The sequence below is a fragment of the Schistocerca serialis genome, chromosome 1 (genome assembly GCF_023864345.2).
Source record: "Schistocerca serialis cubense isolate TAMUIC-IGC-003099 chromosome 1, iqSchSeri2.2, whole genome shotgun sequence".
Taxonomy (NCBI): Eukaryota; Metazoa; Arthropoda; class Insecta; order Orthoptera; family Acrididae; genus Schistocerca; species Schistocerca serialis.
Window position 1 is genome coordinate 177,550,043 of NC_064638.1, and position 20,509 is coordinate 177,570,551.

A 20,509-nucleotide genomic window follows, 5' to 3' on the forward strand; every position below is an offset into this window, starting at 1 on the left:
ACAAGTATTCAAAAATTCTTACACACGGAATGTAGCCGCTGAGCGAGCATACTTGCTGTAGGACAAGTTGAAAGTGCGCCAAATCACTCACAAACCCGCCTTCAGTATGAAGACCAGTCCCTAGAGATAACACAGAAACAAAATATCGGCTATCACTATAACCATGGAAACTAACCATGCGTGACGCTAACAGGAACAGGGGTCTGCCGAAACAGTTTACTACACATACTAAATGCCGGTCTGCAGCATTGTCTAGCGGTACAGACGTAGCACTAATGCAGTCGCAACCATCGTAATTGCAGAGTGCTTCGAAAACATCACGAGTGCTTCCCGGATGACTAAACCTGTGCAGTTCCCAAGGCAATGGGAAGCACTGTTCCATTGTTGCGCTAGAGCCGAGGAGGAAGCAGATCTGTCCTGCAATACCATTAGGATGAGGTGTTGATCTTCCCGGGTGGGGAGGGGGGGGTGGAGAGGGGTGAGAGGGGGGTTGTGTGGGTGCTGCCACCTGACTCATCTCGTTAACTGGCATTTGGAGGTACTGGAACACTCTCCGTTCTCACTGAATACATGCGACTTCAACCTGTTTCCGAAGTCGAAGAAAACCTCCGCGACTACCCCTCCCACCCCCATCCCCCTCCAGTTTCCTGACCAAGCATCTGCACTCCATGCGGTAAGGGGCTCCGTCGTTGTCGTCAACGGTGAAACGTTGCCAACGATCCCCAACTGCTTCCCGACGTCTGGCAAAAGAGTTGACTGCATTCTGGGTGAGTGCATTAAAGGAATGTATTCCGACTGTACTTGATAGTTCATTAAATATTACGTTCTGTCATTGTTGCCAGTACTTTATTTACAGACCTCGTTTGAACTCCGTCCCAACAGATCTCGGAGATCCTAACTGTACAAACCGACCGCCGTGTCATCCTCGCCTACAGGTGAAACTGGATGCGGATATGGAGGGGTATGTGGTCAATACACCGCTCTCCCGCCCGTTTCAGTTTTCGTGATCGGAGTCGCTTCTTCTAGTCAAGTGTCTCCTCAATTTGCCTCGCAAAGGCTGAGTGCACCCCGCTCGCCAACAGCGTTAGGCAGATCAACGATCCAAGACCAGCCCGACAGCGACAACTTCGATGATCTGACGGGAACCATTATCACTGCGGCAAGCCGTTGTATATGGAAGTGAAACGCACACATAAAAAGAGAGGCTTTGGAAATGGGGAACTCGGGAAAAACGCTGAAGATTGGTTGGGTGGATCGGAAAACCAACGAAGAGGTACTGAATCGAAAGGCTAAGCTTACCGAACAAAAGAGAAATCATTAGAAGCTTCATTTAATGGCATGTGATTCCATCTCTGGACTTGATAATCGCCTGGATTCGGTTAGGAAGTGCGTCTACAAAGCTGTGCTGGTACGTCGTGTCCAGCTTAAGCCACTCGCTGAGACTTTGGTCGCGCAGTTCCACCAACTACGCGGAAGCTGATGTCAGCGCGTTAGTCGCTGCTCCAAAATGTCCGACAGATTTTGTATGAGGTTCACGTCAGATGATTTTACAAGCCAATCAGTATGTAATAGTGTGGGGGAGTATTCAGAAAATCAGTCGCATATTCTTTCAGCCCGATGAACTTCGCTACTGTCGCCTTTTCGTGCCTATGGGAGCAATGGCCTCTTGCGGCGTGACCGACTCCAATTGTTCACGGCATACAGTTCCCGTCGTAGAGTTCTCTCGCTACCAGTTTGGGATGGACCTCTATTCACTGTCTGCAGCAATTCCTGTGCGGTTTGGGAGCGATTTTGATTCACAAACCGTGAAATGCCTCTCCGATCCCTCTCAGTCAGTATCTTTTGCCGACCGCAATTCTGACTTTTTTCGTGACCACTTGTATTACAACTCTGCTTGTTGACACGGTAAACAGTTCGCCACGAAAAACCAACATACGCAGCAACACCGCATGACCATGGACTCGGTCAAACACGGCTGCCTCTTTTTGCCACACTGTCACGTCCTTAGAGTTACCCATGTTTACGTACAATGTCTGGTTGAAACACGCTGATGTTTCTTAAACATCCACAGGTGGCGGAGCGGTCGAATGACGCACTCAATGGCGCGCACTGCCTCTACACGAGCAGTAGCGAGCAGCCACTCGTTTGTGTTTGGATTTGAATGGTTCTCGTGTCAGTTGACAGATAATGGTTGGAGTGCTGACACGTTTCAGATTATCTGCGAATCCAGTAACGCTGTCAACTGATGGTTTATGCATGGGGATCGTATCCACCTGTGCCGGATCAAATCAGCCTGAAGATGACGCAATGAAGCGTCGAAATTGGTAGCGAAGAAATAAAATAAAATCATAAGGACGGCTGTAGGTGTCTTTATTTTTTGTCAAGATAGTAAACGGCCGTTGTGCCAGAGACGGCCTGCTAAAAGGATGGACATACAAAAAGAATTTTTTTGGTCCGGTGATCTTACTATAGAGCAACTTAAGTAAAAGGAAGGCTCGGTTGATAGTATGACTGTTGGTATTTTTGAAAACATCGGGTGTCCGATATATCGATATTTGAAAATTAATCTTTATCGGTCGTCGATATATCGAAATAAATATATTGCCTGTTTTAGAGCCGTATATTTAAGTATCGATTTATTATTAGATATGCTGTGCATCAACAAGCTAGCAGTTCCTAGAGCAAGAATTGAAAGGAAAACGATGCAGGTTCGCCTTTGGCGATAACCACTTTGTTGACAATTGTAACTGCATGGATGCGGCACAAAAAATGGTTCAAATGGCTCTAAGCACTATGGGACTTAACATCTGAGCTCATCAGTCCCCTTGACTTAGAACTACTTAAACCTAATTAACCTAAGGACATCACACACATCCATGCCCGAGGCGGGATTCGAACCTGCGACCGCAGCAGGCGCGTGGCTCCGCACTGAAGCGCCTAGAACCGCTCGGCCACATCAGCCGGCGATGCGGCACAATTGGAGGTGACCAATGGATCCGTCGCTCGGCATCGTCACATGTCGGATTTGTCCGGAACGCTTCACGTCGATTCCCTGTTATTTTCATTTCTACAAACGCCGCGACATAGCAGTTGTAGTGCCAAACTTGCGTGAACATAAAAGTTGCAGTTTCTCTCGGTAGCGCCGCACGCCGATTACGTCAGAATTTCCCCTTACACCTCTCCATACACCGCAAAAATCAATCTTGCCATTTAGATTTTTGTTCACAATGTTCAGCAGCTAGTTATGAAGAATGCCTCTGGGAAGAAATAGCACACTAGTTGCGTTAAAATTTGTTTTTTTAACACAACTGCTGTGCTATTCTTTACATCGTAAATCTTGTTGCTCCATTTACACCGCCACCTCCAGTGCAATCAGACTTCTTCTCTGTTGTCACCTATACTTGCTTCACATAGTCAAAGAGAAAGACTGGACGTGGTGAAAGCTGAGAGAGCAGTAAGACTCCTTCACAAAGTGAAAGTAAAATATTGTCCGAGTACACTGTCGAGGATAATGGAATGTACTCGAATTAAGTCGGGTGATGCTGAGGGAATTAGATTAGGAAATGACACACTTAAAGTAGTAAAGGAGTTTTGCTATTTGGGGAGCAAAATAACTGATGATGGTCGAAGTAGAGGGGATATAAAATGTAGACTGGCAATGCGAAGGAAAGCGTTTCTTAAGAAGAGAAATTTGTTAACATCGAGTATTGATTTAAGTGTCAGGAAGTTGTTTCTGAAAGTATTTGTATGGAGTGTAGCCATGTATGGAAGTGAAACGTGGACGATAAATAGCTTAGACAAGAAGAGAATAGAAGCTTTCGAAATGTGGTGCTACAGAAGAATGCTGAAGATTAGATGGGTTGATCACATAACTAATGAGGAGGTATTGAATAGGATTGGGGAGAAGAGGAGCTTGTGGCACAACTTGACTAGAAGAAGGGATCGGTTGGTAGGACATGTTCTGAGACATCGAGGGATCACCAATTTAGTATTGGAGGGCAGCGTGGAGGGTAAAAATCGTAGAGGGAGACCAAGAGATGAATACACTAAACAGATTCAGAAGGATGTAGGTTGCAGTAGGTACTGGGAGATGCAGAAGCTTGCACAGGTTAGAGTAGCATGGAGAGCTGCATCAAACCAGTCTCAGGACTGAAGACCACAACAACAACATACAGTTTCGAGAGAACAGTTTGAAATATTTACCGAAAATTACCAAAAAAATGTAAAAAAAGCCGGCACTCGATATTGCCATTTCGACATCGATACATTTAGCGTAAAGGGGTCACCTATAAATAGCTGTGTGTTTGGAAGAAATAGCGACATCAATGTTTTATCGGTCCCGGCGGAGGTTCGAGTCGTCCCTCGGCCATGGGTGTGTGTGTTTGTCCTTAGGATAATTTAGGTTAAGTAGTGTGTAAGCTTAGGGAATGATTACCTTAGTAGTTGAGTACCATAAGATTTCACGCACTTTTGAACATTTTATATTTTATCAACAGCCCTAGGTGATACGACACATCAAGGGGCAGTCCATTGGCAATGGAGGGAGACCGAGGCTCGATTGCGGTAAGGACGTTTAAATGGATGAAAATGGCAGTAGTTATGCAGAGATGAAGAGGCCTGTGCAGGATAGAGAACCGCGGAGAGCTGTGTCAAACCGAATTAGCGGTTGCAACAACAATAATAATGAAACTTCCTGGCAGATTAAAACTGTGTGTGAGACCGAGACTCGAACTCGGGACCTTTACCTTTTGCGGGCAAGTGCTCTACCAACTGAGCTACCCAGGCACGACTCACGCCCCATCCTCACAGCTTTACTTCTGCCAGTACCTCGTCTCCTACCTTCCAAACTTTACAGAAGCTCTCCTGCGACGCTTGCAGAACTAGCACTCCTGAAAGAAAGGATATTGCGGAGACATGGCTTAGTCACAGCCTGGGCGATGTTTCCAGAATTAGATTTTCACTCCGCGAAAGGCAAAGGTACCGAGTTCGAGTCTGTAGAGTAAAAATCTCATTCTGGAAACAAGAATAACGTACGTGGTGGTGCCGTTAGCAGCAAGTCTCGGCAGCACGTATGTGCTCTCTAATTGTGTGCGTAATGACGACAGTTTCCAGTGAGTACGTGGCTACTGTACGGCGAGGAGAGCTGTCGAAGCTGACGGTACCCGTACTGTCATACTCTGCTGGTGAGAGGCTTTGGCGTTCCACGGGCGCGCCTGGAGCAGACCTGCCGGCACCTGCGAGGCGCCCCGCGCTGGTGGGCGGCCGAGCGGCCAGCGTCCTGCCGCCTGTTAACGGCAGAGCGGCAGCGGAACAGGTTGTGCCTCGTGCCACTGCTATTTATATACCGCAGTATCCCGCTCGGTTGCCCGCGTCACTTTCCCAAAAGGCGCAGCTTACGGCCACGGTATTCCGACTTTTACGCAAATCAAACTACTCTATCGTAGAGTTATGCGGCGAGCACATAATGGAAGGCTAGGAATGCTAGACACGCCCGTTGACACTCGTAACGCCTCCTTCCCAGGAGCGAAATGGCCGAGCAGCACGAGGGGACGATCGTGGACATTCATTGCCGCCGGAAACTGCATTACGGAATTTATAGTCGAGAGGAACTGCTAAACTGGCTCGGCGCTATCCCCTCCGCTATTAGTACATTGTCTGGTTTAAATCCGTCACACATCTCCCGCTGTAAAGACATTAACTTACAGTCACTGCCCTACTACACTCTAGGCCAGCCTGAAAGCTACACTAATTGCCATTAAAATTGCTACACCAAGAAGAAATGCAGATGATAAACGGGTATTCATTGGACAAATATATCATTCTAGAAATGACATGTGATTACATTTTCACGTAATTTGGGTGCATAGATCCTGAGAAATCAGTACCCAGAACTGTGGTGTCACCGCCAGACACCACACTTGCTAGGTGGTAGCTTAAATCGGCCGCGGTCCATTTAGTACATGTCGGACCCGCGTGTCGCCACTGTGTGATCGCAGACCGAGCGCCACCACAAGGCAGGTCTCGAGATACGGAATAGCACTCGCCCCAGTTGTACGACGACTTTGCTAGCGACTATACTGACGAAGCCTTCTCTCATTTGCCGAGAGACAATTAGAATAGCCTTCAGCTAAGTCCATGGCTACGACCCAGCAAGGCGCCATTAGCCTTACATAGTTTGATAGTTATCGTATGAAATGTCTCATCAAGAATGCTGTATTCACATGAAGGAATAAAAGTTAAGTATTCGAGGAGCTGCATACTTTTCTTATTAGCATTCACTACTTATCCTGTTCCAGAATTCACGCCCGTCTGCGTTAGATAGCGTGCATTTCGGCCTCCTCTATCTACAAGGTGTTGGCACATTTACCAACACATCAAGAACAACCACCTCTGGTTGCAATAACGGCCTAGATAATCCTGGACATTGAGTCAAACAGAGCTTGGATGCCGTCTACAGGTTCAGCTGCCCATGCAGCTTCAACTGGATACCACAGTTCATCAAGAGTAGTGACTGGCGTATTGTGACGAGCCAGTTGCTCGGCCACCGTTGACCAGACGTTTTCAATCGGCGTGAGATCTGGAGAATGTGCTGACCAGGGCAGCAGTCGAACATTTTCTGTATCCAGAAAGGCCCGTACAGGACGTGCAACATCCGGTCGTGCATTATCCTGCTGAAATGTAGGGTTTCTCAGGGATCGAATGAAGGGTAGAGCCACGGGTCGTAACACATCTGAAATGTAACGTCTACTGTTCAAAGTGCCTTCAATACGAACAAGAGGTGACCGAGACGTGTAACCAGTGGCACCCCATACCATACAATTTTAATGGCCAGTAGTGTAGATAAAGTTTTCACGGAAGTAATTAGGTGAAAAAATGAGAGGTTGCTTCCTAAGCTTCTTCGTTTGGAACCAGGACGAGGTCGAGCAGCGGACTCGCACTTTCCCTTCAGCTACAACCATACTCTGTGAACCATAGTGAAAGCGTATACCAGATGGTAGTTTTACACACATGTTCAGAAAAAACGAGAGCATATTGAACAACTAGGAATAGGACGTTCATATTCATAGGGCATGTAAATTAGCATGTTCTGCAGAAGTGATTAGCATTTGAACCATGTCAGCCCCCGGGTTGGAGGTCATCTTCGGTATCACGGCGCAAACACCATCCACCGGTAAAATGTGCCTGTGGCTCTCGTTGTTGCTATAAACGGAAGGTAATGGATCGGTATGACTTGAGCAGACGTGCAGGATGCCTCGCAGAGTACCGTCAAAACAGTGAGTTTGAAAGAGGGCGTATTATTGGCATGAGAGAATGCGGTGCATCAATCCAGGAAACTGATGATCGTGTTGGACCAAGTGTTTCTGCAGTGCAACGGCTATGTGCAGAATGGTTCACTGAAGGCCGTAGAACACGACGAGATGAGTCAGGTCGCAGCACCCACACAACCCCCCTCTCACCCCTCTCCAGCCCCCCCCCCCCCCCGCTCCCCACCCGGGAAGATCAACACCTCATCCTAATGGTATTGCAGGACAGATCTGCTTCCTCCTCGGCTCTAGCGCAACAATGGAACAGTGTAACGCATCGTACACTATCATGGGTGACACTCCGTCGCCGTTAATTACGGCTTGGGTTACGTGTGTGTCGACCCACTTCTCCGCCTACCTTTGACGAATGTGCAGAAACACGCTAGACAGCAATGGTGTATGGAACGACAACACTGGGGACAGGAATGTCATCAGACAGTGTTTCCGGACGAATCCAGGTTCTGTTTGTTTGAAAATGATGGCTGCATTTTGGTTCGCCGCAGACAGGGAGAGCGGCATCAGATTGACGGCATTCGCACAGGATACACAGCGCCAGCTCGAGGTCTTGTGGTCTGGGGTGCATCTGGATACAGCCACAAATCATAGATGGTGCTTGTCCAGAGCATTGTGACCAATGTGACGTACGTAAGTGACATCCTGTGACCCGTAGCCATATCCTTTCTGCGCAACACCCCAGACGCCATTTTCCAGCGAGCCAATGCACGACCGTGTTACTGCACGAGCACGTACCTTCTTGATGTCACAGGATGTCAGCCTTTTGTCGTGGCCCACAAGATCACCGGACTTGTCACCAATCGAAAATGTGTGCTATATGGTGGAACGACGGGTGGAGCGCTGTGACCCAATGCCGAACACCACGGATGAACGCAGCATGAATGGCTATACCACAGGACCCGATTCGCGCCTTATAGGCCATCGGGCATGGAACAAGTTATCTGGGACCATGGCAGACCGTGTGCCTACAGTGCACTAAATGGAAGGATTGTGACTTGCATTTAACGAAAAGCTTAATGCAGTTCACAAGTGCTTACTGAAGAACCGGTAAAACGTAGGAAACGTAAAAGTCGTCATTCTAAATGTAAATATGAGCCTCATCTAGCTCATCCACTATTGAGACGGCGTATAGAACACTAATTCCATCATTCAAAAGAGTAGTGCTCATTTGTTTGGCTTACAATCCAGATCGGATTAAACGAAGACATCGAATCAGTTACGGCATCTGTTACTGGTAGCTTTATCAGCAGACAGGAATTACGGAGATGTTGCCCGAACTCAAATGTGAGTCCCTGGAGGCAGGACGACGTTCTTTTCGTGAAACATTATTGAAAAATTTACAGAACCGGCATTTGAATCTGACTGCAGCACGATTCTACTGCCACCAACGTATATTGAGCCTTAGGACGACGAAGGCAAGATAAGAGAAATTAGGGCTCGAACGAAGGTATATCGACATTCGTTTCCCCTCGCTCTAATCGTATTTGCGAGTGGGACAGGAAAGGAAACTAGTCGTGCAAACTACCCTCCACCATACTCGATACAGCGGCTTGCGGCGTATGTATGTGCAGGCACATGAGTTATACTCGTTACTGCTCCGTAGAAAACATCTTGTTTTTACTAAAATAATTTGTCTGTGGTAAAAGTGATATCTTGTGTTAATTAGTTTCCATGGTATTCTATGAGGAGGAGGGACTTGTCTGACGATAGAAGAAGAAACTGGAGTTGATAAAGAAGACAGAGGGTATCTGGTCGTAAAGTCATGCTTTAAAAGAACTCTCGAAGGAATAGAAAACATTCCACTGGAAATCATTGGGGAAAATGGCAACCAAACGACTATTCAAGTTGGTGTTTAGAACCTATGAGACTGCGACGTACGTTAAAGCTTTCGGAAAAATATCGCCCACACAATTCTGAAGATAGGAAAAGCAGAGAAGTGCGAAAGCAATCGCGCGTTCAGCTTAACATATCATACATCCAAGCTGCTGACAAGATTAATATACAGAAGAATGGAAAATAAAACTGAGGATCTGCTAGATGACCATCAGTTTGGCCTTAGAAAAGGCAAAGGCACCAGAGAGGCAGTTCTGACTTTGCGCTTGATAATGGAAGCAAGACCGCAGAAAAATCGAGATATGCTCGAATGATCTGTCAAACTTAAAAAAAAAAAAAAACCATTCGACAGTGTGAAATGGTGTAAGGTGTTTGAAATTCTGAGAATAGTAGGAGTAAACTACAGGAAAGACGGGTGATGTACAATACGTAGAATATCCCAGAGGGAACAATACGATGGGAAAACCAAGAACGAAATGCTCTTACTAAAAAGTGTGAAAGACAGGGATGTAGTCTTTCGCCCCTGCTATTCAATCTCTACATCGAAGGAGTAATGAGGGAAATAAAACAAAGGTTCAAGAGCAGGATTAAAATGTAGGGTAGAAGGATATCAGAGTTTATATACGCTGATTACATTGCTACTCTCAGTGAGAGTGAAGAAGAACTGCAGGAAATGCTGAATCAAAAGAACAGTCTGATGAGTAAAAAATATGGACTGAGAGTAAACCGAAAAAAGACAAAAGTAATGAAAAGGAATAGAAAAGAGAATAGAAAGAAACTTGACGTCAACATTGGTGGTGACGAAGTAGATGAAGTTAAGGAATTCTGCTACTTTGGAAGTAAAATGTCGAATGACAAACGAAGCAAGGAGGAGATAAAAAGCAGACTAGCAAAAAGTGCATTATCGGCCAAGTGAAGTCTCATAGTATCAAGCACAGATCTTAATTAGAAGAATAAATTTCTGAGAATGTAACTGTGGAGCACAGCATTGTATGGTAGTGAAACATGGACTGTCGGAAAGCCGAAATAGAAGAGAATCTAAGTGTTTCAAACGTTCTGCTACAGAATTCAGGTGGACTGATAAGGAATGAGAAGGTTCTCCGTGGGATCCGTGAAGAAAGGTACATAGGAAAACACTGACAAGAAGAAGGGAAAGGATAGTAGGACGTGTGTTGAGGCATCCGCCAACAACCTCTACGGTCCTAGACGGAACTGCAGAGGGTAAAAACCTTAGAGCAAGACAGAGATTAGAATACGTCCAGTAGATATCCGAAGACACAGGTAGCACGTGCTGCTCTGAAGTGGTGACGTTAGCAGAGGAGAGGAATTAGTGGCAGGCGGCGTCCAACCAGCGAGAAGATTGATGAGTAAAAAAAATGGTACTTAAATACAGGATGTAACTCTTTTAAACTTAGAACAGTGACAAGGCACTAATTGAATGCAACACTGTGGCCAGACGAGTTACCTCTCTGCTCGTGTATATCGAGTCTGTAAAACGTCAAGGTAAAAACACGTTCTCTGAGCATTGCCTGTTCCCGCAGTTTTATAACGACTGTGTTTACTTCTTTGGAAGTGAAAGGCCACGTTGTGCTGTTAGATGTCGTAAGCAAGGACTTGGAAGTCGTTTATCAACAGCAATTCTATTACACTACTGGCCAATCAAATTGCTACACCACGAAGATGACGTGGTACAGACGCGAAATTTAACCGACAGGAAGAAGATGCTGTGATATGCAAATGATTAGCTTTTCAGAGCATTCACACAAGGTTGGCCTACAATGTGCTGACCTGAGGAAAGTTTCCAACCGATTTCTTATAAACAAACAGCAGTCGACCGGCGTTGCCTGGTGAAACGATGTTGTCATACCTCGTGTAAGGAGGAGAAATGCGTACCATCTCGTTTCCGACTTTGATAAAGGTCGGATTGTAGCCTATCGCGATTGCGGTTTATCGTGCTGGATCCCAACGGTCTCGTATCACTAGCAGTCGAGATGACAGGCATCTTATCCGCGTGGCTGTAACGGATCGTGCAGCCACGTCTCGATCCCTGAGTTAACAGATGGGGACGTTTGCAAGACAACAACTATCTGCACGAACAGTTCGACGACGTTTGCGGCAGCATGGACTATCAGCTCGGAGAACATGGCTGCGATTACCCTTGACGCTGCATCACAGACAGGAGAGCCTGCGATGGTGTACTCAACGACGAACCTGGGTGCACGAATGGCAAAACGTCATTTTTTCGGATGAATCCAGGTTCCGTTTACAGCATCATGATGGTCGCATCCGTGTTTGGCGACATCGCGGTGGTCACATATTGGAAGCGTGTATTCGTCATCGCCATACTGGCTATCACCTGGCGTGATGGTATGGGGTGCCATTGGTTACACGTGTCGGTCACCTTCTAACAACCCTATCACAAGAAAGGTCAAAATTTAATAATGATTGTGGTGTTGCTCACGCAGCTAAATACTGCATTTTCGGGCAACAACATAGTTATTATGTGGCAGGTGTCATTAGAGCACAGTTAATAAAGTCATTTCATGTAATAATGAATAAACTAGTCACTCATTTTTTTGTGTTTCCCACGCTGGTCTCGTTGTAAAATCATGGCTCAATCGTCGAAAATCTAGGTGGTGATGATTCCACGCTCGGATGCAAAGAGGCCTAGGTTTTATTCTGCTATATTCAAAAGTTTTGTAGATGCGATTCACAAACCATTCTTGAAGATCAAACGTTTCAAATTTAGCTCAATGGTGATGTAAAAAAATAATCAGCACTGCGAATTTAAGTTACACTTCCTTTTTATTGCTTTTGTTGCAATATCACGTAACACACAAAACATCACTTCACAATACAAAACATCTTCCTCACTGTTAAAGTTCTCATTTTATAAACTGACTACAATATGCGTCTTTCCAACATGACGTCCAAGACTTGACCTTCTCAAGGTCCGACTCTCTAACAACTAACTGCTTACGCGCCCAAAAATCAAGAGTTACAAGAACGTCAAAGATCATAGCGACAAAAGAAGGAATACACACAAGAATAATATCATTTTAACATAAACATATCGATGCATCAAAGCACCTCCACATCAATGAAATCAAATCCGAATGCTGTCTCAGAAACATGTCAACTACTTCACAGAAACACAATAGAATATTCAAGTGGTTCAGCTGGCTCAAATGGCTCTGAGCACTATGGGACTTAACATCTATGGTCATCAGTCCCCTAGAACTTAGAACTACTTAAACCTAACTAACCTAAGGACATCACACAACAACCAGTCATCACGAGGCAGAGAAAATCCCTGACCCCGCCGGGAATCGAACCCGGGAACCCGGGCGCGGGAAGCGAGAACGCTACCACACGACCACGAACTGCGGACAATAGAATATTACTGGTATCGAGAGGTCCAGGTGAGGTGCCGTAATGGTTACGTAATTCAAGTACCATTACAACCTCTTGTTCACACCGACGGCACTTTGAACAGTGGACGTTACATTTCAGATGTGTTACGAACCGTGGCTCTACCCTTCATTTGATCCTTGCGAAACCCTGTATTTCAGCAGGATAATGCACGACCGCATGTTGCAGGTCCTGTACGGCCCTCTCTGGATACAGAAAATGTTTGACTGCTGCCCTGGCCAGCACGTTCTCCAGATCTCTCACCAATTGAAAACGTCTGGTCAATGGTGGCCGAGCAACTGGCTCGTCACATTACGCCAGTCACTACTCTTGGTGAACTGTGGTATTGTGTTGAAGCTGCATGGACAGCTGTACCTGTACACGCCATCCAAGCTCTGTTTGACTCAATGCCCAGGCGTATCAAGGCCTTTATTACGGCCAGATGTGGTTGTTCTGGGTACTGATTTCTCGAGATCTATGCACCCAAATTGCGTGAAAATGTAATCACATGTCAGTTCTAGTATAATATATTTGTCCAATGAATACCCGTTTATCATCTGCATTTCTTCTTGGTGTAGCAATTTTAACGGCCAGTAGTGTGCATGACGTGCTACACATTAATTTCCTGAATGCATTATGTTATGTTCAAGACTTTCCACCTTTTAGCCTTTTTGGTATTAATATTGCAGGAATTTTAAATGATCACAAGCCGAAACTGGCCAGTAATGGTGCAATAAGCTTCGTATTTATAAAAGAAAATTGTCGGCCTACGATGACCATAAGAATTGGTTGAAGCATTCAGAGGTTGTGAACCCACGGATGGAGAAAGTAAACACATGTGTGCCAATACAAGTACCTTTATTTTAACCGGCTTCGCTTGTAAAATATACGCTGCCTTGTGGCAGTGAAACTGAGCCTGTCGCCTGCGTTCGTGAGAGGAGCCACGCTGAGGTGAGGTCAGATGAGAGACGGCGGGCACGTAGGGGGCTTCTCCGAGCGGCCGGAAGCCGCCAGACTTAGGAAGGTGGCGGGTCGGCGTCGACGCACTCAGGTCGCGTCCGCCCATGGCATGCCGGGAACGCGCTGCGCAGGGGGAGCTAGCCGGTCCACGGCGCTCGAATTCCTCCCCCTGTGCGTTGCTTCACACCTCTCGGTCCACAAGGCTCTGTGGCAGCGCGTCGAAGATTCTGTTTCACTACTGTTTCCAGATACCACTGTGCTCGTTACTACTCGGTGCTCGCACTGGAATCCGGCTCACAAATACAGGGCTATTCGTGGGAAAAATGGGGCAGAACGCTGTACCTTAAATTTTAATTCATACGGGGAGTTTCCGTAAGAGCGTGTAAAAATTTAAGAGGACATAGAGGATGCTCCACTGAACAATTTGAGGTAGGAAACCTGGAGTCGGCATCTTAAGGAGTTAATAGGAATAAAATCATATTACTATGTACTTTTTATTTACATTAGTTACACTTAACAACATTGACATAATGAACGTACAGTTTGTACTATATCCTACAAAAAGTGCTGAAACTGACGGTCATCGGCCTCAATGCAAGTATGACATCGTCGAACAAGATTGTGACACACCTTGACAAATATCTCTGATGTATTTCGAATCACAACACATGCAGCTACAATTCTGGAAACTAATTCCATCTCCTTATCCACTCGGGTCTCGTACACAAGTGACTTTGGATATCCGCATATAAATTAGTCAAGGGGATTCAGGTGAGGTGACCTCGTAAGCCATGGAATAGGATCTCCCCTTCCAATCCAGTGACCAGGAAATACAGCACAGACGGTTGCGGACATCCACAGTGTAGTAAGGCGTCTGTCATGGGACACTGTAAATACCATATAACAGAGCGACTTTATAAACAAGTAAAGTAAAGTAAACATACCTGCATCTTGACTTCCTAGTTGTTAGGCTCCTCCAGCTTATTTCCTTGCAGGAAACAAAAAACCAATATGTAAATAAACAGCACAGAAAGTGTAAACTTTTACGCATGCCCGTTGTAAATAAGCTGGAAAATGGTAACGCTAGACAAAATGCTAGCCAAGTTTACTTCCATATCTCCTTAAGCTGGCTTCTCCGACCCCAGGTTTCCTGCCTCAAATTGTTCTGTGGAGCATTCTCTATGTCCTGTTACATTTTTGCACGCTCTTACGCAACCACCCCGTATAAATTAGCTTCATCGACCACTACGTTTACAAATTAAGGCTACTCAGATCTTGTAAATTCAGCAACACAGCAACACGATACTAATCGGTTTCACCTTAAAATATACCATCTCGGAATAAAAAATGGTAAAGTCGTCAGGGGCGCAACACGCAGTTCTGCCCATCCGTGTGGTAAAATGCAGTACCTATTTAAACGAATGGAAAAAAGAAAGCAGTTCGATTCTAGCTTTAAAAAATATGAAAAATAGTGTAATCCTTAAAAATACTACGAAAGGGTACCATAAATCTATTTTAAGTGCCAAAACTGGTTTTTCAGAACGAGCGTCAGATTGTCAAACTACTGCAGAAATATAAGAAAAATCTAAATAATTGGTCCCAATAAAGAACAAAAACACTCGTTATTATGGTCAGAAATCTCAGACGAAGTAATTGTCTTCCTCCTCAGCGTTGGAACATTGTCCACCATTTACTGTTGATGCTGTACCCACCTCGTTTCAAAAAAAAGAAAAATGATCCAGTGATTCCTCCGGAGTTCAGTTCACTCGATGGGAATTCTTTTCTTTCTCTCAACCATTGGTGGATTTTCTCAGTCCTAAATGCGGAAACTGTCAACGAAGCCATCCAGCTTAAAATGGGAGTCGTCGTTGAAGATGGTTTAGTCCACAAAATCGGAATTCGCTTCTTATTTAGTAATGGAATTTTTGAAGTCTTTTTCGCTATGCCAGTAGAAGTTGTTGAGTCATTTTAGTAAGCACAGAGATACAAATCTTTAGTGGGAATATGGCGCAGAGTGACTGTCTGAATGTCCATTTCTTGTGCACGATAAGTAATCGATGTTGTTGGCCTCTCAGGTACAATCTGAAGAAATGAGGCGATGTTTGCTTCTGAAGGATCGATAGGAGGTCGTGTTGTGTTTTCCCTCCATGAAAATTTGAACCAGTACTTCCGAATTTTTCGATTATTCTTATCACAGTTGACGAATTTGGAATATTATTTCTACCGAAAATTGGACACTCTTTACGTGTTGTAATAGTTAATTCACGCCATTTTGACGGATGTTTAACTACGAAAAAGCGCTATTGTATCATTTAGCAATCCATGTTTACTAACTTCTGTCGCTTTGTCACATTTACCGACGTCCTGAATCATGCCAGCCAAAATGGCTCCCTTGCGCTCTTAGTGTAACGCATTGTCCGACATTCTTCTATATCCAAGCGCGCCACACGGTTCCCCTTCGCTTATGTCAGTGTGTGCGTGTTGCTGTGTTTCAGATGGTGGGGTGCGATGAGGCCCCTGACGACGACGGCAGCGGCGACGACGTCCGGATCTTCGACGCCTGAGCCGCTGCTGGGGCCGGCGGCGGGCTCGGGGGCAGCGCCGGAAGGGTGCGGGGGCGGCAGTGGCGGGGGCGGCAGCGGCAGTGGTGCGTGCGCAGAGTGCGTGTCGCGGCCTCGCGTGGCGGCCGCGCTTGCGGGCGTGGCGCTGGTGTCGCTGCTGCTGGCGCTGCACCTGCTGTACGACGGCGCGCTGCACTCGGTGCTCGAGTCCTCGGGGGCGGCCGCCGCGGCGCAGCTCAAGGCCGAGCTGGCCGCCGCGGCCGCCGCCGCCGCCGCCGCGGCCGCCGCAGCCAGCGAGGAGCAGCTGCACCTGCAGCTGCAGGCGGCGGGCACCGACGGCCCGGGGGCGGCGGCCGCCGGCAGGGTCCACTTCGCCAGGACGTCGCGCCGCCTGCCGCAGGCGCTCATTATAGGTGCGTCCCCGCACAGTGCAGGCCCGCTCCGCATCTCGCCACAGAACTTACTGTAACGTTTCCTGGCTGTCTAAAGACAATAGCAATGTCCTCGAGACAGCCTTAAGTGGGAATGACAGGGTGGCGGTCGATAAATATTTATTTATTTATTTATTTATTTTTTGTTACAAAATTGGGATGTATGGACGTCGAAGAATTATTCCACAATATTATGTGTGAACTCGAAAAAATAACGATTCTGTGAGCGACTGAAGCCGAGTTTGCACGGTACCCCTCGGTGTTAAGAAACTGGTTGCCACAAGTCGTTATCGATTCCGTCACCACTATTTATACCGATATGAGTAAATCTGATTTGCTGGAGCATTGAAACTTCCTGGCAGATTGAAACTGTGTGCCGGACCTTTGCCTCTATCAACTGAGCTACCCAAGCACGACTCACGCCCCGGGCAAAGGTCCCGAGTTCGAATCTCGGTCCCAGGAAGTTTCATATCAGCGCACACACCGCTCTAGAGTAAAAATTTCATGCTGGAGCATTGTTTGGGCGGTTGTACTCAAAATGTGAATGAAAGTGTCAATAGCCTCATCTGGAGATACGCTCCAAAATAACGTCCAGCCGAAACGAAATTGTCAAAATTGCTTCAAATTTGGCCGTATGTCTATTCAGTGTGGGCTATGCTGGATTAACGCACGTGGCAGATGCCCTTCAGATCAAAATTGGCAATGAAATATATTATGTCTCCACGCACGTCGTCAAATATGTGGAGTCTAGGAATTCTACGTGTTCGGTTCACTAGAAGACAGTTCAAACAGATCGTGTTAAAGAGTTTTACTACAGAAAAGTAAATGATAATGCTTAACTTTGACAGTTATACAGAAGAATCGCAAGCAAAGGGCGACATACAAAATAGGCACTCTCTTCTAACTAAAAAAATACAGGCCAGGAAGGCCCAAGGGTACTGACTGGCCATCGTATCATCCTCAGCTCACAGGCATCATCACTGGATCCGGATATGGAGAGGTATGTGGTCAGTTTGCCTCAAAAGGGCTGAGTGCACCCGGCTTGCCAACAGCGCTCGGATGGTCACCCATCCAAGTACTAGCCAAGCCCGACAGCGCTTAACTTCGGTGATCTGACGAGGTGTTACCACTGCAGCAAGGCCGTTGGTAAGCAATCTCTTCAGTATAACAATTCGTAAGTCTGTGTTATAGAGTGTACAAGCGAAGTAACGAGCGTTGACGCTTCTATCCAGGTCGGTAGTCTTGAAGCTACTGTTGAACTGGGGCGTGGCCAGTCAGTCGCGGCGCTTATATCCTCTTCACTTAGGAGCCGTTGCTGTCACGTTGTCGCCCTGCAGACTGGTCGACCAGCGTGCGAAGGGCTGAAGTCTTCTCACAACCATCTCTTCTCTATCGTTCCCAACTCGCGTGCCGGCGCATGACTTCACTCCGTAACAAAACGCGTCGACTCTTTGAAGATAGAGGCGCCAGCGGCGATGCGCTCAACAACGAAAAGGGCTTTGAGGACAAAAATGAGTGCATATCAGGTCAAAGTAGCAGAAAGCGGCCATCCACTAGCCGGGGCTATAGTTATTATGGACCAGGCATCGATGATACCCCATAAGCTTAAGCTTTGCCCTTTTTTTAAATAATGTCATAAATGCTTGTCAAACTTTAAACGCGTTCTTTTCAAAACCATGTCTTTCGGCATGGTCGTCGCGCATGCTAAAATTTCCATCCGGTTTCAATGATTTTTTGTCTCCCTTGTAGAAAATTGAATTCTCTTTAGTTCATCGTAGCCGATTTTTTAAAACGTTGTTTTTTTTCGGCAAAAATGAGAGGCCCGAGAAGTGGTCATTTTTCAAATATCTATAATTTCGCCATTTTTTTTTCAAATCCCTACGATGAACTAAAATTACAGCAAGGTTGAGGGTGCTATATTAATTTCTTGTTTCCGATGGCCACAACCGGAGTTAGATCTGCCTCGGAAAAATCCCAGTTACACAATGAAGATGTTAATATTTATCAGTAAAAAGTACCAATAAAAACTTCAATGTATGGTTTACTCATTGCAGTAGACCCCATTGGTCTACTACATTCCAGTACGGAGAAAAAAAATCCTGAGTTTGAGCAATACTTTCGCCCTTCAACCTGTTGTTCCTCCTTAAGTGTATCACAAGCTCTCCGCCGTTACGTATCGCCTCCTGCCGTAGACACCAGACGTTGTTTAAGCACTACATATTCTTACTACCGGTAGAAAACACTTACGCTGCATAACTCCATAAATAGTTAATTACGCAATTGAATGAAACACCAGAGCTTGAACTTCGTTGGCAGTGCACTGCACTGTTTGGCGTGCGTGAAGAAGACTGCTGCGGATACTTGGCCCAGGTCTTTCTCAATAAGTATACACAGTAAACGAAAAGAAATCGCAACACGAAGAAGGAGTTGTGAGAGAAACGAAAGCTGGTAGGCGTGTTTCCACATCCAAAAGGTGACAGCTTTTGAAATTTGGCACCAGTTGGATAACACTAGCCCTTGTGGCGCCACTATGAGGATGCATATGAGCTTGTCTTTAAATACGCGCCGTAACAGTCGAGGGCCACAGTTACCTTGCAGACTGGGCATAGTGAGTTGATGTTACTCAAGAATGCCTTTCAGACAACGACGAAGCAATTTATCAACAGCTCACCAAGTTTGATTGAGGTCGTGTAAATGGGTTTCGAGAAGCTGGATGTTCCTTCCGTGACATTACAGAAAAATTCGGCGGGGTTGTAAGCCCTGTACATGATTGCTGGCAACGATGGTCACATGAAGGTATAATAGCAAGAAGATCGGAATCCGGACGGACACGTTGCACGGCCATGACCTAGAGGGAAGGCCACTGTGTTCGGCATTTGGCTGTGGCGCGTCGCACTACATCTGCAAAAGCAATTCGACCAGCAATTGACATCACAGTGACACAACGAACTGTTAGAAATCGGTTACTTCAAGGACAACACCGAGATAGACTCCCTTCAGAGTGTATTCCACTGAACCCATACCACCTCAGTTTGCCGATCTCAGCGGTTTTAAGCGAGAGCTGATTGGAGGGTGGAGCGGAGGTCTCCTGTATTTTATGAACAAAGTCGGTTCTACTTTGTGGCCATGTGTTGATTAGCAGGAGGTCAGGTGAGTACCTGCAACCAACCTGTCTACGACCTAGACACATTGGGTCTACACCTGGGGATATGACAGCAGGAGCACTCCCGTGCAAAAACAAATTTGCACGTCAGTGTGGTGATTTTACCTGTTTTGCTACCACTCACGAACAGCGTTCCAAGGGGTATTTTCCAACAGGATAACGCTCACCCACGTACTGGTGTTTTAACACAACATGCCCTACAGAGTGTCGTGATGTTGCCTTGACTGCTTCCTAATCAGATATGTCTCCAAACGAGAACACAGCGACATCACTGGGAGGTAACTCCAGCGTCATCCGCAACCAGCATGAACCTCCCTGTATTGACAGACCGTCTGCTGCTCGTGGTCTCGCAGTAGCGTTCTCGGTTCCCGAGCACGGGGTGCCGGGTTCAATTCCCGGCGGGGGTCAGGGATTTTCCCTGCCTCGAGATGACTGGGTGTTGTTGTCTTCTTGCCGGCCGCGGTGGTCTAGCGGTTCTAGGCGCTCAGTCCGGAACCGCGCGACTGCTACGGTCGCAGGTTTGAACCCTGCCTCGGGCATGGATGTGTGTGATGTCCTTAGGTTAGTTAGGTTTAAGTAGTTCTAAGTTCTAGGGGACTGATGACCTCAGATGTTAAGTCCCATAGTGCTCAGAGCCATTTTTTTTTTTGTTGTCTTCTTCATCATCATTGATCCCCATTACGGTCGGTGGAAGGCAATGGCAAGTCACCTCCACTAGGACTTTGCCTAGTACGGCGGTGCGGGTCTCCCACATCGTTACCCTATGCTCTGTCACGGAGTATGGGACTTCATCGTCATCGTCATCATCAGTGCAACAGACATGGAACTCCA

At 46.4% G+C, this 20,509-nt stretch overlaps 1 protein-coding gene across 1 annotated transcript in view; it reads left to right on the forward strand.

The window, feature by feature from the left end:
* Nucleotides 1-5,095: 5,095 nt before the first annotated feature.
* Nucleotides 5,096-20,509, forward strand: part of LOC126458367 (heparan sulfate glucosamine 3-O-sulfotransferase 1) — a 145,193-nt gene continuing 129,779 nt past the window's right edge. Inside the window, exons 1-2 of the mRNA XM_050095379.1 lie at nucleotides 5,096-5,349; nucleotides 16,019-16,497. Of these exons, the coding sequence (XP_049951336.1) occupies nucleotides 5,096-5,349; nucleotides 16,019-16,497 (733 nt within the window). The remainder of the gene's footprint in view (nucleotides 5,350-16,018; nucleotides 16,498-20,509) is intronic.